Source organism: Amphiura filiformis, chromosome 5 (genome assembly GCF_039555335.1).
Source record: "Amphiura filiformis chromosome 5, Afil_fr2py, whole genome shotgun sequence".
NCBI classification, from domain to species: Eukaryota; Metazoa; Echinodermata; class Ophiuroidea; order Amphilepidida; family Amphiuridae; genus Amphiura; species Amphiura filiformis.
In genome coordinates this window covers 68,184,966-68,203,873 of record NC_092632.1, presented here as the reverse complement: position 1 = coordinate 68,203,873, position 18,908 = coordinate 68,184,966, and the positions used below count along the sequence as shown (strand labels likewise).

General features: G+C 36.7%; 1 protein-coding gene across 1 annotated transcript in view; it reads right to left on the bottom strand.

Annotated features, from left to right (window-relative positions):
- Positions 1-7,353: 7,353 nt before the first annotated feature.
- Positions 7,354-18,908, bottom strand: part of LOC140151949 (polypeptide N-acetylgalactosaminyltransferase 16-like) — a 274,100-nt gene continuing 262,545 nt past the window's right edge. Inside the window, 5 exon segments of the mRNA XM_072174254.1 lie at positions 7,354-7,570; positions 9,171-9,290; positions 10,187-10,322; positions 11,355-11,438; positions 14,131-14,223. Of these exon segments, the coding sequence (XP_072030355.1) occupies positions 7,418-7,570; positions 9,171-9,290; positions 10,187-10,322; positions 11,355-11,438; positions 14,131-14,223 (586 nt within the window). The 3' untranslated portion in view covers positions 7,354-7,417.

Genomic DNA, 18,908 nt, shown 5'->3' with positions numbered 1-18,908 from the left:
AAAAAACTCCAAAACAGGTTGAAAATAAATAAAAACACAGGAATTTGGACTCACAAAAAAACTGAATTTAGGATAAAAACCTGTAAAGTGACTTCTCTGATGTGTACATCTTTACCAGAGCTGCCAACTCTCCCTCTTTTTGCAGGAGACTCCCTACTTTTAAACCTTCAGAACCCTTAATTTTTTGATCATCTCCCTGAAAAGGAAATGGTTTCGTCCATTAAGATGTACACATTTTGACAAATCTCCCTGATTACAACAGGAAATCTCCCTTTTTTCAAGATTCAAATGTTGGCAGCTCTGCTTTACTGTGTAATACTGCAAAATTCAACATGCGCAGTGAAGATGTGTGTGTGCATCAATCATATGTCTTCAGGGGTCTATTGCACAAGGCTTTCAGGATTTGTGCAAAAGACGAGTTCTTAATTTGAATTCACACATCAAAATCAAGTCAAATTGGGTTTTAATGATAGTGTAGCAAGGCAAACAAACCCACATACATATAAAATGGCATTCTTTCAGTTTTCAATTAAAACTGCAAATGAATTGATCACATAATAAACAAGTACTGTTATTTTATACTAACCATCAATTTAGCATGTCTAAACATAGATGTTAGAAGCGAGAGGGAGTTCATTAACGATCCTAACAGAAGAAAAAATGAATTAACAATTGTCATGTGTATCTTCCTTTTAGCATGCTATGGGCCAAAATAGCATACTAATTACTATGGGCCAAACTAGGGTAAAATTGCCAAATTTGTAATTGTTGGCCCTCCTGAAATTTACTTTACCCCCAATGCCCCTCACCCCTCTCCTTATGGTAAAAATTTCTGGTGCCGCCACTGGCAGCAAAGATAGATGCGATGTGCCAAAACCTTGCATAATAACTATACATCTTATAAGTCTGTTTAACTTCATACTTTTCTCTGTTATATATAAGTCATATACTCATCATATTGCACACATTAAAACTTACAACATTGGGCTGATCCTTTTAAAGAATACACTCCCCCTGTTAAATATCTTCCACAGGAGGAATATGAATTTCAAATGGAATTAGCACATTAACCAAATCTATTTGAAATTCATCCTCCCTTTGTGGAAGATTTAGGTTGAATCGTTGTCAGAGGGTGTATGAAATGGAGCTGCTAATATGGTCATTCAATTTGTATTAATTCCCCAGGGGAAGAATATAATAAGCTGCATGTGTCATTAATATCCCGGGGTCACTCCCATTGTGGCCTGTACACCATCTGCAATAATAAAAATGCGTAAAAAGGGTAGTTTTTCGTGGGTAGGCACAATACGCGCGTACCGTGTTTAGGGTGTCAAAAACATGAAAAATTGGAAAAAAGGGTAGCAAAATTGCAATTACTAATACGTGGAAATGAAATTTATTGTATGAAATTTGATGCAAGGAATAACATCACTGTTTAGGGTGTGAAAACAGGCACATGTTACCTGTTTAGGGTATCGTTTTAGCCAAGGGTAAAATCCTTGATTAGGGTGCTTTTCAAAAGTTGATTATAGCGGATGGTGTATAGGCCACAATGCGAGTGACCCCCCGGATTAATATACATCATCAATCTTATTATGATTTTGTATACACCGTAAAGATTTACCTGATGTATACATAAGTGGAATTTTAGGTAGGAACCAAAAGTGCCCTACCGTAAAAATTCCACCAGCAAATAAGGGCACATACATTTAATTCTTGTTGGGATTTTCAGAGGAGGGAACTCTCTATTTGTACGTGAAATTTACCCCAAGGTAAAGGAGTCCATGTGCACCATTAGGCGAATCTTTACAGTATGATTATGTATAAAGCCTACTGAAATGTGTTGTAACACTTTGACTTTGAGAAACAGGCAAGCAAGTCTGAAACTAATAAACATTTTTATATGGCAAGTATAATCATAAAATAACTATTTAGATAAAATATGACGTGGTATGGTGTTTTTGCTTGTGATCTTGAACTGTACTTGATGAAACGTTTTTCTCACAATCATTTCTGTCATGCTAAAGCATGGATATATCACATTTTTTTCTGAAATATATTATCATTATCTTACTTAATTAATATCAGATGTCACAAGGACAAAATAATTCTAGAAAATATTGCACATAGTCCTACTAAAAATAAAAGGCATTCAACATTAAGACCTCATCGTTGAAATCATTCAAGAAATAAATACATGATGATCCAAAAATCTAAGGGAGATGCAAATTCAAAAGTTGCAGTTTGCTCCATTGTATGCCCTATTGATTTGTACACAAAGCATTCTCAAACAGGAGAACTAACACGATGCTTTCCATTGATTAGCAAATTACAACTAGTGGAGTGCTTTCATGGATTAGAACATAAAAGTGCAACTTTTGATTTTGTTCCTTCCTCAGATTTAAGATCACTGTTTCTTAAATTATCAACCAATTTCAACAAATGAGGTCTTAAATCAGAGCTAAAGAGTACAGGTTTTGGCTGCTTATTTTAGTTTTGACATATCGGTCTTTGTGTAGGATATACACGGGTGAACAAAACTGGTACCTTAATTATTTTGCGCACTGTAATGGCAAAATGATACTACATGACTACAGTTCATCTTTTTAAACCATTTTCTTCTTTCATTCATCACATAATTAGAGAATAAAGGTATTGTTTTTAGCTGCCGGAGTGCATCAATCGTCTCATATAACACGGGCGACATCATTATTTTAAGTAAAAAAACAACGGTAAGCCGAGTTGTTTTACGCCAAAAAATAATGATGTCGCATGTTATATGAGACGATAGATGCACGACAGCGGCTAAAACCAATACCTTTATTCTCATTCTTAAACACTTCAGTTCAAATAAATATTTTAATCATAAGTATACCAAATTTTAATCAATTTAAATCCTACATTTTCCAAGGAATTACCTAAGGCTTAGAATCGATCAGTCCCGTTGTTGCTATGCACCTCCTGATTGGTCCAAATAAAGATACTGAGTATCGGCGTCGACACGGACGGGGCTAAAGTGTGTGATATCGTGTCATATCACACGGGTAAGAACCAATAAGATTGCAAGAACATTCTCAAGTGTTTAAGAATCATAAATCTATGAAGTGCAGGGTCAGAAATTCGCAACCAAGTGCGAGAATCCTTTTGGATTCTCGCAGTGGAAATTTGCAAGAATCTATGGATTCTCGCCATAACTTTTTTACAAGTTAGATTCTTGCAATTTTGTTGACGAGAATCTTTGCGAGAATGGATTCTTGGATTCTCGCCGAATTTCTGACCCTGAAGTGCTGCATTTCAAATTTTGAATTTTTCAAAAGCACTGAAAATTAAAAAGAAATATTTATACAAATGATAACTTATAATGACAAATCTTTCAAGTAGAGTACTGTTCTTCAATACATCACAAAATGGCATCTTCGTAAAATTAAGTACTGCACAATAGAGCAATAATTCCAATATAATTATTATTTACTTCAGTCCTTTTTAGTGTCTAGCCCCTATCCAATCATCATTCACCCATGTAAGTAATAAAGGTCTGTGAACTCAGAACTAAATCAAATTCCCAAAGCAAGGTTCTTGTCACACACATTTAAATTATTAGACCTAACCTAAATGTTTTATGGTCAAATTTAGGACAGGCAATTTGATTCAAATAATATTGGTTAGTCTATTTCTAAGTAAGTGTCCAATATTTGGAGAACATCATGCAAGCATAAAACCTGAAATGACTGCCCTTGATATGCATTACAAACCGTTACTTTTTTGTCACCACCTACAATCTCGGTTAAATTTTCTTCAATTTTACCCATTTATCGCTTGAATTACGCACAATACATAAATATGTCAATGTGGCCAAGAGAGCTTGAAGATTTTCCACTACCTACCCATTTCCCACCATTTGATGTTGGATATTTCTTCAAAGACAGACACAAAATTTTGTGATCCAACATTGATCAGGGGGAATGGGGACCATCTCAAATAGAGAAGAAAAGTGTTCGAACAATTTTGAAAGAGATTGTAGGTACCTCAGACCATACGATTATAATCATCTTGATAATATCCAATCCTGAGTGTCTATTATTAGTACTATTTTGGGCAAGATATAGGACTGCAAACACCACATGCAAAAAAATGGTCACACTCTTTTGTTTGATCATAACTTGATCAAAAACATTAAAATTTATATAAAAAAGTGAATAATTAATATCGATTTGAAATATAGCAGGCAAATGTTTTCATTTAGCTCCAAATAAATAATGTTATCTGTGAATTTTTATTACTGTTTTTTAGTTTTAGTTTAAGCCAGAAAATGCCGAACACAACCAATGTGATATTGAGCAAGATGCTTACTCTGCCAACTTAGAGCTCCTATTGCAAGAGTATATATGAATAGGGAGTGGGTAAGATGTCACGCTTGCAAAACGCAAGGGAGTGTTTTGTTTATCCACATAAAGGGGTGTCTGAGGGGATGTACCCTCTTGAGAAGATGAAAAATGTAGGAAAATTAAGGCTCAATTGAAGCCAGTTGGTGCACATTTCTACACTCTTACAGATAGTAAAAAGTTTTTGCTAAACAAAACAAAAATTGCACAGGTGTCCAAAACAAGCCAAAATGGCTACCTTTTAACATTCATACACATTAAGTATATGAGCCCTAATGAGGGGGATATGCCCCTCAGAAGTTGAAAATGTTTTGAAAATGAAGGCACAATTGAAGCCATTTGGTGTACAAATTTCATACTGCAATTATTATTATTGTTATTAATTGCTTTAAACAAAAAAGTGTATGGGCAGCCATAAGCCAAACTGGCAAGGGATGTAGCTGACTTGGTTCTGCAAGTTTTTCTCTTCTTTTTTCCCATATCTCTTCTTTTTCTTTCTTTTCCCCTTTCTCCTTTTTGTCCTTTCATTTTCCTCTCCTTTCTATCTCTTTCTCTGTTTGATAAAGGGTGGCTGTATATGCATCGGCAGTACTTCAGAAGAATGTAATAAAATGCTTTGGTTTACATATAATTACCTGTAACTAATATTCATGATTGTCAAGAGCAGTTTAAATATATTACTTATAAAAACAATATACATTACACATTATATTAAAAACAATATACATACATTATATCAAAACATTATACATACAACTTATCAAAACAATTATACATACATATATTAAAAAAAATGTACATTTCACCCAGAGAATCATATTTCACATATTTTTTCAAAAGAGCTTTTGTGCTCATACTGTTTTAACTTCAACTGGCATACTGAAAAAAGGCTATTCCATTTGAAATCCACACTACCCCTGTGGAAGATTTAGCTAAAGTCTTCCACAGAGGGAGTATGAGTTTCGAATAGAATAGACAGTTTGGGTAACTTCCATTTGAAATACTCACTCCAGTTGTGGAAGATATAGGTAAAGCCATAATACAGGGGGAGAATGGGTTTCAAAATGATTAACCCTGACCAATTACATTTGAAAAACACACCCCCCTGTGGAAGATATTTCCGAAATCTTCCACATGAGGAGTGTGGATTTTAAATGGAATAGCCCATTGGTTAGATTAATGAATATGGAAATTGACTGATAAATATGTAAATTGTAAGCAAATTTATCTATCAACATTATGTTGGAAACATCTGGTATGGATTTTTAACAATGGAAACAAAATAATACTGAATTCGCCCTTTTCACAAATCCGCCATCTTGCTACCAAAAAGAGATTCCCCCTGCAAACACATGTGCAAAAAGTGCATTTCTATTTCTCACACTTTTCTAGCAACATGCCAGAAGGCTTTTGCAAACTGTACACGGTAATCAAAACACACGTTTGACAGGCGTGCGCAAACACAACACACACTTTGCGGGTAGAACCTCGTTTTGAGATGACTGTGCAAAGAGTCAGTAAGTACTAGTCAAAATTAGATATACTTTGACAGTGGCGTGTCCAGGGGGGGGCTTTGGGTGCTGAAGCCCCCTTGCACTTTGTTAAAAACATGTAAAATCAGCCGTTTTTTTGGCGATTTAAGCCATTAAACCCCCGCATAAATCTGAAAGCCCCTCTGAGCCCCCGCAGGAAAAGATCCTGGACACGCCGGTGCTTTGAGGTAAGGCAACATGTGTTTTTGTTGGCCGTAAACTATTGGAGCTAAGTGGGTTTTTTTTGTCAAATAAAAATGTCCAAAATGGGTTGATTGCACTTGGGTACTAACAATGTTGTACTGAAAAGGTTGATAAATTTGTTTGGTAGTATAGGACTCTTGAGTTTTTGAAATACAGTTAAGCAGAATACATACATACAAAAAAGTTCAAATTCAGGAAATTTTTCAGCCATGATTCGTGATTTGTATACTCCAGTTGAAATGTACAAATATGATATCGTTGGGCAGGAAAACCTCCTTCATTGGCCCCTGAACATGTTTAAAGCAAAACCCCCTATGTAACCTGTTGGCAGTTTTGTTTTAAACATGTTCAGGGGCCAAAAGCACATAGGAGGTATTTCCTACCCAGCGATGATATCAGTTATGTTCTCTGATACCCCTACAGTACAAGGTTGACATAATTGGGCTATTCAAATTATTGAAATCCATACACCCCTTATGGAAGACATGACCTTAATCTTCCATATGGGGTGTAGATTTTAAATGGAATTACATAAACACAATATGAATACATACTCCCTGTGTGGAAGATTTAGGTCATGTCTTCCATAGACATGGTAGAGGGTGTATGAATTTCAACTGGAATAGTCTGATGCTTTGTCATCAGAATAATGTCAGCCTTGTGTACCCAACAAACACAAACATGTTCTTAAAACATTTATTCAAAATGTTGTAATAACAAAAATGTCGGGTTATATAAATATTATGAATAGGTTTTTAACACTTTATTGTAAAATATTTTGGCGCAACATTTTTGTGAAATATTTTGTCATATAAATAACATTCTGTTAGAATGTTGTGAATCACATTTTTTAAATGTTTTATGAATGTTATTAACCCTTTTATACCCTTTATATAACCCAACATTTAAACCTTTTCTGTAAAACATGTGTTTGCTGTCAAAGCTGTGTAATGGGCTATTCCAGAGGAAATTCACACTACCCCTGTGGAAGATTTAGCTGAAATCTTCCACAGAGGGAGTATGAGTTTCAAATAGAATAGACAATTGGGTAGCTTCCACTTGAAACGCTCACTCCAGTTGTGGAAGATATAGGTAAAGCCATTATACAGGGGGAGTATGGGTTTCAAAATGATCAACTCTGACCAATTACATTTGAAACACATACTCTCCCCTGTGGAAGATATTTCCAAAATCTTCCACAGGGGTAGTGTGGATTTTAAATAGAATAGCCCAAATACAGGTGTATCAGAGAAGGTTGACATACTATCTATCTATATACAATTTAAAACAAAGCCAACATCATGATGCTGATGCTTTAGTCTGTTTAAATAGCCATATTTGTGTCTTTGATAAGGTATCACACACATTAATAACTAGACCTTTACTGCTATTATGATCTAAACATAGACCACTCAGTTGATGCTTGAAACAATCCCCTAATCTGTTCCATTTCTGTGGAGAAAAACAAAACAAAATATTTAACCGTTTGGAATAAAATCACACATAGCATTATAAAGTTACTAGCGGGATCACCTTGGTCTGGGGCGGACATTTTAAAAATGAATTTAGAAGAGCAGCAACGACACCACCTGCATTACATTCCAGATGTTAAATCTACATCATATGCAAAATTTGAGGAAAATTGAACGAGGCCGTTTTATATTAGGGCCATTTGTCTATAACTGGTCTTTACATGTAGCCCTATGGAGAGAGTGCCCGTTGAGGGCGCTATAACCCCCATTTTAGGAACAAAAATGTGATTTTTAAAAAAATGCCCTGTGCGAATTTTCTAAAATTTTCAGAGTATGTAGTATGAACATGTAGAAATATAATCAAGTAGTTGCCCTACCTGCTCTTCTCCAAAAAAATAAAAAGTCCTATACCTCAATGATAATGAAACCTAGGTGGGATACCCACGCTTCCGCGTGGGTATCACTAAAATGGGCAGAATCACTGATGAGGTTACATAAGTAAATGGGAGCAATCATTAAAACTGGAAGAATCACTGAATAGGTGACCTAATACTATGGCGATTTATATCATAGTTTTTCCGTCGTTTATGCGCTGGCGATGGCATAATGCACATTTAAGCACGCGCTGAGTGCGCATTATGCACGTGAGGCTGGCGATGCATGGACATACGGACACTCTATAATTAGTATTATGATAAAGCATGGGTTCTGAATTATTCATGCTCATGGACCACAGAGGGCCAAACTTGTTTCAAAGACCTGTGTTGGAGGGCCAATCTATAAACATAATTTGTTTGATGTTTACTGTACTGTTTAAGAACCAACCACACTACGCATATCCTGGGGTTCTCTATACTGTAAGTTTGTGCCGTTTGTACCAAAATTCCTTCCCCCAAGGAAATAGGCCTATTGCATGACAATAGATACAGTTCAGAGGTTCCCTTTCTTATATACCAAACATAATTAATTATGTTTGTTTGTTTGTTTGTTTGTATGTTTGTTTGTTTGATTAGCAGTCAAGTTAGCTCAATCGATTAGGCGTTCAACTGTGGTGCGAGAGGTTGCGGGTTCACGTGGAAAAATTGAGTTAGCTTGAAATTCCCCTGGACAAGGAACTCACTGCTAATTTGTCTCGTTGTAACCTGTACAAAACTCGGGGAGCTGATCCTGGTTGCGATTGTTATTTGTGGAATGTCTAGGGTGTGCGCTCCTGAAGCAGCAAAGTCCCTGATTTGTTGTTTAATGGTTTGTGGAATGATTGTCTCAAAAGAAAATAGGAAAAACCCCATGTGGTGTGCACTTTTTTAAAAGTCTATTTTATAAAAAGAATATTTGAAATACAATTCAAAAAAACAAATATGGGCTATCATTTGTGTGTCGGTGTGGGGTGGGGTGGGGTGTATCACATGTTCTTACCTGTTTCACATCATTATTCTGACAATTTGTTAGATATACTTTAGTTCCTGGTACTGAGGACCCAGCAGTAAGGCTGGGTGTATGTTGTTGTGTGGGGTGTTGGGGTGTGGGGGTGTGTGTGTGTGTGGGGGGGGGGGTGGTGGTGGTGAATGACATGTTCTTACCTGTTTCACATCATTATTCTGACAATTTGTTAGATATACTTTTGTTCCTGGTACTGATGACCCAGCAGTAAGGCAACGTGTGTGTTGTTGTAAGGTATCACCTTTTGTTAATGACCATGCCTACAAGGAAATACACAAAACACACATTATTTATTATGAACGGCTCAAGCTGTATTGTAATGCCTGTATTGCACTGCCTGCATCTTATTATGAATAATACTGCCCTCAATAGTTCAAGGTGTCATATCAGCTTGGCTGTTGAGAGCTTCAACAACTCGTCTATATACCCTTGAGATTCACTGATTATCTTACTAGGGGTGACGTGGTAGGTAAAGTTCGGGGGCACTAACGTACAAACGCTATACGGGGACATGGGTCTTTGTTTTGAAGAAACAATCCTTAGACATGGGTCTTCCTTTAAGATATGGGTCCTTATTTCCTGAAAATCCTTAGAAATGGTTCCCTATTTTCGGTAAAATTATCCTTAGAAATGGGTATGGGTTTGGAAGCTTGGGCGCACATCCCGGTTGAAAATAATCCCCGGTAAAGTTAAGTTTCTTTTCAGGGGGCGTTCCAAAATGAATTTCCAAAATGTGAACCTTTTTCGAGAAAAAAAAAATTGCTTACATGCAAAAAGTGACTTTTTGTGACTACTTAACAACAGCTTGTCACAAAAAGGTGGTCCATGAAAAGTGGAGCTTTTTGATGATTCCTACAGGTCCGGGGTCCGTGTTAGAAATAAAGCAATGGTTATTCTTTAATGCTCTGTAAATTAGCCATAGGCTTCAACATAAAAAAAAAGTCATGCGATATTTTCTAAGAATACCAAGAGCTATCTTACAACCCACTAAACCAATACTAGGCTTGTTTGTACTCATTTTAATGCATTTTTCATGCTGATTCCCAATATGGTCATGAAAATTTACAATTATGACATTTTTGAATTAAGAAAAAAATTAAACTTGTCGTCTGCAGTCAACACTTGCGTGGAGAGAGTTAAAAATCATTAAACTCACCTGGTTTTTATCCTGAGTTTGTTTACATTGTAGTAATTCTGGTGGCCATGTTGAGCCTGTTGTTCTAGGCACAGAATCTAGACACTTTTGTCCTTGTTGTAGCTGTCCATATTGCACATCATCAGGTACTGGGATTCTAAAGATATAACAACACGAAATGATCTGTAAAATGATGGCTGATATGATGATTTGGAAGTGAAAATAATGTGCCTTTTAAACCTTATATCATTTATCGCTATTCGCTACACATTGAGAACTCATTCACTGGGAAATAATGTACATTAGTCCTATGTGTTGCACGAATACTTATGGAAAACTGAGGCTAGGTATATTCGTCTCAGATGGAAACAGCAAGATGCAGTGGTGTAGCGATGGGGGAAGGCAAGGGGCAGCTGCCCTACCATGTGAGAAGTCTTGCCCCCTCTTGCATGAAATGGGCTGGCATTAATTGTGACTACTTCACTATGCACCAAATTGGGCTGTTCCGTTTAAAATCAAGACTACCCCTGTTGAAGATTTTGGAAATATCTTCCACAGGGGGGATATGAATTAACACATTAGCTGCTCTCACTCTCCTTCAGGGGAAGATTCAGGTGGAATCTTTCTCAGAGGGTGTTTGGAGCTGCAAATGGAGCTGCCTAATGTGCTCAATCCATTTGAAATTTATACTCCTCCTGTGGCAGATATTTCCAAAATCTTCCACAGGGGTATGGATTTTAAATGGAATAGCCCAACTTGACTGGCCTCATTTCCAGTGGTGCAGTCCATTTAACAAAGGTTGACCCCTGACAAGCCAGGGGCAGGGGCAATGGGGCAGAGTGCCCCCCCCCCCCACCCCGAAATTGTTCAGGGATAAAATGAAGACGGCAAAGAGTAAAGTGTCCTTAAAATGACAAAAAATTGACAAAAAATTGACAAATGGGGATGAAAATTTGCCTTTGCCCCCTCACACCAAAATCCGGACTATGCTACTGGGAGTATAACCTTTTTTAGTTCATTCTGCAAATGTGCAAGCATATTGGGGATCAAGAACTTTGTGCTGACAGATGACGGTGTTTGAGATCCTAGTGTGTGTAAAGGTCATTTTATGAGTGTACAACCACATTGGGGTCAAAGAACTGTGTGTTCATGGATGAGGATGTTTGACATCCTAGTGCTTGCTACTCACTTTAGTTCAGGATAGACATTTTCCATGTACCATTTAAAAGGTTTACAGTCCAACTGCCTTCGTAATTCTTTTCTATCTTCAATGCTGAAAATAATAAAGATATGTATGTATATTATAAACTATTTGATATTACCATTATAGCAGAATATGTTTGGATATCGTTAAATTCCTACCCGGGATTCCTACAACCTAGATTCAAGCAGTTTACAAGCTAGAACAGGCTGATCACTTTGGTCACACTATTTTATGGTTTGCAAACAGAGCTAGTTCTATTCACATGTTTTAAAATTATAGTTATTCCCAGTCCTAATTTCTATGGGAGATCATTTATAAGACCTTATTTTTTAACCATGAGCAGTTACTTGATATTGGTAACCTCCAAAAATCTCCATGAAGAAGTTTAAACTGGAGGCTAACAAGGGTGGACTAGTATTTATTAAGAGCTGGGTCAGGTTGAAAAATGGTTGACTACCTAAATATAAAGTTGAGTCCCCCCCCTGCGTAGTCTCCATAGCTGAAGGTCTAACATTGTAACAGTAGCCTCTACTACTTATTCACTAATTATTCATGTATTGAGCCCAGGACCTACAGATCACTAGTACATTACTCTATCCAGGCGCGTGCCCAGGGGGGGCTTTGGGGGCTGCAGCTCCCCGGGTCTTAAAAAGAGAAAAAAAAGAGGGAGAAAGAGAGAGAGAAGGGAGAAGGAAGAAATTGGAGAATAACTCATAAATGTGTAAAAATGTTGCACCAAATGGCTCCATTGGGGCTTTTACTTTCAAAAATTTTCTAATTCTGAGGGGGAGGTGTCCAGTGGAGTGTGCAGTGGTCTTTTGACCATAAATGCCTTCATTGAGGCTTTGATTGCGACTTGCGATTTATTGAGCATGTGTGTTCATATTTCAAACTAAAATTTGCGGCTCAGTTGGAATTCGGCTCAGTTGGAATTCAGGTATAAATGCTCCGAAAATAACCTACAAATGTGTAAAAATGTTGCATCAAATGGCTCCATTGGGGCTTTCACTTTCAAAAAGTTTCTAATTCTGAGGGGGCACATCCCTCTCAGACACCCCCCTAAGTCTGGAGTGTGCAGTGGTCCTATGACCATAAATGCCTTCATTGAGGCTTTGATTGCGATTTATTGAGCATGTGTGTTCATATTAACTAAAATTTGCGGCTCAGTTGCAACTAGTTGGAATTCAGGTAAAATACAGCCTGTCTCAAAAAAAGTTGTGCAAGTGAAAAGCGCCCTCTTTGGCAGTTAGAAAATACCGTTGTGACATGATGCTTACATCAACGTCACGGGCGTAGTCTTAGCTCTCAAATACCGTTTGTTCTGTTCAATTTGCTTGTTTTAATCTCGAGATATGCTTAGTTAACGACGAAAGGGTAAAATAACAATTGTGCCACTTTTATTAGTTTATCAAGAGTTCCTTCGTGAAATCAAAAGAATGCATCAATTACACAATACAATTTTTTTTACTGTTTTTACTATTTTATCATGATGCAGGAATAATGATTCTCATTTTCCACAGAAAAGATAAATAAATATTTCCATTCTGTTGTAAAATTAAATACATGTGCACGTCAATGATTTTATCATGGTAAATACTGTTCTCTTAGTCACTCAAGACATGTTAAAACACAAACAAAAAATATTGCACACTAAGGTCCGTATGCACAAATGAGTTAGAGAGGGTCTAAAGTTAGACCTGGTCTAACTGGAATTAAGTTCCACCGGAATGGTCCTTTACTCTTATTTCCTTCCTAGAGTAGCTAACAAATTCTAAACTTGAGATTTTAATGCAACGTTCAAAAATAATACAAAATAACTTTGTAGAGTTCTAGAGCAAAATGTCCTTTCTCATGGTACTAAATTCCCCTTAGATCAGGTCTAACTTTAGACCCGGTCTAACTCTTTTGTGCATACGGACCTTATTTTATATTACTTGTTGGAAGAGAAATTAGACAAAATAATACACGTGCGCTGATGTTGATGCGAATAATGCGTCTTATGCACGAGCCCCGAAGGGAGAGTGCATTAGACGCATCAGCTATATCATTGATTTTACATGTACAGCTCTCTTTCCTATAGTAAAAGTGGCACAATTGTGATTTGACCCTTTCGTTGTTAAATAAATATATCTCGAGATTGCAACAAGCAAAGTGAACAGAACAAACGTCATTTGAGAGCTAAGACTGCGCCTTGACGTTGATGTAAGCATAATGTCACAACAGTTTTTTTTAATTGCCAAAGAGGGCGCTTTTCACTTGCACAATTTTTTTTGAGACAGGCTGTATATGCTCCGAAAATAACCTACAAATGTGTAAAAATGTTGCACCAAATGGCTCCATTGGGGCTTTCACTTTCAAAAAATTTCTAATTCTGACAGACACCCCCTGTCGCGCAGGCGCAACTGCGGCAATCACACGCCGATGTTAAACCTTTCAACATTTTGCATTCAGACTTCAGCCCCCGGGACCGGTTTCTGGGCACGCCCCTGCTATCTCCTTACTTTCAATAAGATTTTCCTCTAGCTGAAGGTCAGTTAGCTTGGCAGTGACTAATTATTCATATATCACTATGGATCACCATAGCCTCATCCCAATTGCATAGTTCAATAACCTCAATAAAACAATCAAAGTGCAAAATTTGACCTCATGTTGCAGAGTAGGAGTTTTTGCATTCAAATTGTCAAAGGTCATTCAATGAATGTGCAAATGTATTGGGGTTATAGAACTGAGCCCAGATAGATGAGCATGTGTGGTAACTTACTTGCCATATGACTTTCCTCTAGCTGAGGGTCTAGCATTGTAGAAGAATTGTTTGTAGTCATCCATCCATACTTCAGCAGTTCTCCTGGTATTCCTGTGTAAAAATTAAAAAATGTCCATCTCTATTATTTCAAGATTCAATATGAAATTTCAATTATTCTGCCCAAAAGTTTAAAACTCCCCCTCAGACACCCCCTGAGTATGCATAAAGAAGTTACCCTTTCGCTTCTGCTTTGGACACCCAAAACAAGAGTTATGTTAAAGCAATAATTTACATAATAATAGTGAAAACTTGTCGACAATTGGACCGTCATTTCACAATTTTTCAGCCTTTTCAAATTAAAAATTTTACACAATAATAGTGACAAAATGGTCCACCAAATGGCTTCAATTAGGTCTGTATTTTGTAAAAGTTTCTCACTTCTGAGGGGGGCACATCCCCTCAGACACCCCCCTGCGTCGCGCAAGCGCGACGAACGGCGCTGCTGCGCCGATTATACTAAGTTTGTGCCCCCCCTTTCCAAAAATCATGGATTCGCCACTGGCTAAAACGATTCCCTAAACAGGTAACACGCGCCTGTAACAGGGATTTTATTCCTTGCATCAAATTTCATACCCTAAATTTCATTAGCAATTGCAATTTTGCAACCCTTTTTTCCAATTTTTCATGTTTTTGACACCCTAAACACGATACGCACGTATCGTACCTACCCAAAAAAAAACGACCCTTTTTACGCGTTTTTATTATCGCGGATGGTGTACAGGCCACAATGGGAGTGCCCCCCGGGGTGCATAGACATAATTACTTGTTAAATTTATTATTTTGGAGGAAGCGACTTAACTTGCCCTTTTACATCATTAAGCTTCTGCTAGAAATATGACCTTGCGTTTGATAAAATGAGACACTTAAATCTCATACCAGACAACTAAGAACATATTTTCTATATAAGCTTAAATTTATCTCTGGTGGACCATATATAGCTAAAGATACTTTGAGTCTTAATCCATCCATTGGGCTATTCCATTTAAAATCCACACTACCCCTGTGGAAGATTTAGCTAAAGTCTTCCACAGAGGGAGTATGAGTTTCAAATGGAATAGACAGTTGGGTAACTTCCATTTGAAATACTCACTCCAGTTGTACAAGATATATGTAAAGCCATAATACAGAGGGAGTATGGGTTTCAAAATGATTAACTCTGACCAATTCCATTTGAAAAAAATACTCCCCCTGTGGAAAATATTTCTAAAATCTTCCACAGGGGTAGTGTGGATTTCAAATGGAATAGCCCATTTGGCCACCAAGTAACCGATAGTCTTCATCCTCTCATATTAATCAAGCTAATATTCCTCTTCCGTTGGACGGAAAATAGATCGCTCAAGATCAGCTGTGAAACACACACATCGATTGTTCAGTGCCAGATGTGGGTAAGTGCAATAGCTGCTGTGTGTAGATGAATACAAAATAATGTGTGTAATTTGTCAAATGTTCACAGGGCAGCTACTGCACTTACCCACTTCTATCACTGGACAGTCTACATCTCAATGACATTGATATTCAATGTAATATTGATATCGTATAGGACAGGTATAATTTCCAGTTTTAATACCTGTCTGGGATTTTTGTAAAGTGGGAGTGGCGAGCTAAGTCAAGAGGTTTGCCTAACCAGCCCATTATGTGGTCAGTCAACTGAGGATAGCTAAAGTGCAGGTGTTTCTTGATTTATATAAATACTGAGTTTTGTTTGGCTGACATTTACAGGTAGTACCGATATCCACATTAAGTTTGTCAATTTGGACCAATCTGGATTCCAAATTGTAAATTTATACTTTGATCAGCTCGTAATCGGCGGGAATTTTAATCAATATATTTTACTTAGAGAATTGTCTTATGACACCTCGCCAGAAAAATCACAAAGTCCTATACTTGTCTACTTTCTTTAACATGCACATTGTAGATCTTCCAGATGAACAATATCACTCTTAACGTGGATCTACTTTTTCAGCGTAGTGGTAAAAAAGCCTAACAATTCCCGCAGATTACGAGCTGATCAAAGTATAGATAGCTCATCTTTCACAGCATTTAGTTATTTTGCTGAAGGCTTTCATTTACCATTGACTCTTAGTACCCCGTCCAGTCAATGCTTCTTCTCATAACACAATAGTGATAAAATTCTGTTTTGACTGTGAATTTCTACACAAAGGATAAATAAACTTTTTTCTTTGACATTTGTGTAAGCCCACTCCTGGCACTACTATGAGTCACAAAAGAGTATCAATTCTGTCTCATTCTTTTTTGCTATAATTTTGTATGATGTTTTCAATCAAGATGAATCTTTCCTTAAAAATCACAATCAACTGAATTTTGTACATATATGGGATTGGATAGCGACATTTGCAAAGTATTTTTGTGGGACCTGAGAGCACATTAGATTATAAAACAAATTTTATGGCAAATTATCAAAAATTTATATTTTTTATATTTTCGATTCTTAACAGTCCTCTAAGTACACTTGATAAATCTAATATTATGTACTTAAACTTAAAGTGTATGTAGCTGGAAGGAAAAGTTGTTCATCATTTGAATATTTTACCTTTCGTATTAAAGATAAACATTTCCCCCAAAAGGGGGGGGGGGGGGTAGTCTGGAACTCTGAAACCCCTACCCATGTTTAGGGATTTTTTTACCTAAAACAACAGCCAATTTGACAGTTTTCAACCAATTATCGGGACCCATGTTTCATTTTTTTTTACCTAAAAAACGACTGATTTGAAAGTTTTTTACTGATTTTTCTTAAATCTGGACCCATGTTTAGGGATTTATTTCTCAAATCGGGAGACAGTTTACGAATTTCTTGCAAAAAGCAAAAAAGTGACCCTCTACAGCGGCACATATACCTGTATACTTTGTGAGTACCCCCTTCGGGTACACTATACAGGGTGTCCCAGAATGATCTGTACCGGGAAAGATGGAATTTTTTAGGTATGAAGGGCATGTTGAATGGTCATATTGTTTTGCATTTTAAGTTATACATATATTTAGCTTTCTCAGATTTTTTAGATTTTAAAAATTTGATGTTTCTAGTAGATGTTATAGAAGATTGCGTAAAAATGGTGAATTCTAAGTTTTGACAACGCAACCTATTTTGAAAATCTGTAACATTACTAACCGTTCAGCACAAAGTTATTTAGAAAAAGTTATGCAGGTATTTTGGTTGTGCCCTGTTCATATTTCCACTTAATAGCCGATATCTATCTATTATTTATGACGTTCTGAAGCAAGCATTATATGGAATTAAGGATGTGTGGCCTAATCCCATTCTCTCTTTGGCGGTAGTTTTAAATATAGTTATTGTGGTGTGATGTCCATGTCATTTGAAATGCTTGCAGAGATCGAACTGCTTGTGGTACAGAAAAGACGGCTCCTCAATTTACTGTGCAGCAACGTGGATTTCTTTCAAAACTTACTGGCAAACCGGCAGCTATGTTGAGACGATAGTGTATAACGTAAAGAAGTTTGACGAGCACGGAACTGTCAGGAATCGGCAGAGTGAAGCTAAGAACTTGAGCGAACATTGCCGCTGTCCGGCAAGCTTTAAGGCCCAACCCGGGGCCCAACCCCAACAGTAGTTGTCGTCGAAATGCTGTGCCAAACATCCCACGTTCTTCATTTAATCGTATCGTGCCATTTTTCAAAGGTATGCGAGTCGTTTTTCATCGATTTTACATTATTGCATGCCACGCCAAAACAAATAAAGGTAGCGTGCTGAAATTAACAGAATAAGTAGGAGACATGTCCAACATTATAATGCTGGTATCAAAAATATATACACTGCCCGTCTTCTATTTTTAGTTATTTTCGCAAACACGGTACAAATCATTCTGGGACACCCTGTAGATACTACAAAGGTATCTCACTATAATGTAAATAATGTGACCCATTTAACAGTGATACATTCAAAAAGATCTCAGGTGAGCACAATAAAAAAAAAAAAAAAATATTGTTGTGTTGCCCTCAAGTGGGAAAATGGGAAATTTGGGTCGGACGGTCGGATTTTTTTAAATTTAAAAAATTTTTTTTTTTTTTTAAACCTTCAGTTTTTAAAATTCCCCTCAAATATTAAATAATGCTTCTTCAATTAGGGACATTTGTCAATTTTGACTTCTGGATTCCTGTTAGACATCAATTAAAGACTAGTCTTTCAATAAAATATTAATTTTAAGTGAAAAACATTGAGTTTTTGAACAAATCTGTAAAAATCATCATTCAAAAAAAAAAAAAAAAAAAAAATTGCGACCCTGATTTTTCAGGATTTAGGGTCGGACGGTTGAGGGCAACACAACAACTTTTTTTTTTTGCCTAATGCCTTGAGTAACTGTTTAACTTTCTTTTTCATCGTGACCCATTTATGGTAACCCATAGAGTATAGCTAAGTATCTCTTTTGAAACCCAAGTCTATTCAATAGAGTATGGCTAAGTATCTCTTTTGAAATCGAAGCCTATGGGAGGATGTTTGTGTTTGTATCAGTATCAAAAACCAATTGAAATACATGATATGATTGTATGAGGATTGAGGAAGATATTTGTACATATCCAAATGGTGTCTCAATTAATACTCTGCGTGCTAGACATAGACTTCAACGTAAAAATTCCAAGTTTTGAGATATTTCCTCAAAATATCACGAGCTTTCTTAAGAACCACTGAACCAATACAAGGCTTGTTTGTACTCAGTTTAATACATTTTTCATGCTGATTCCAAATATGGTCATGAAAATTT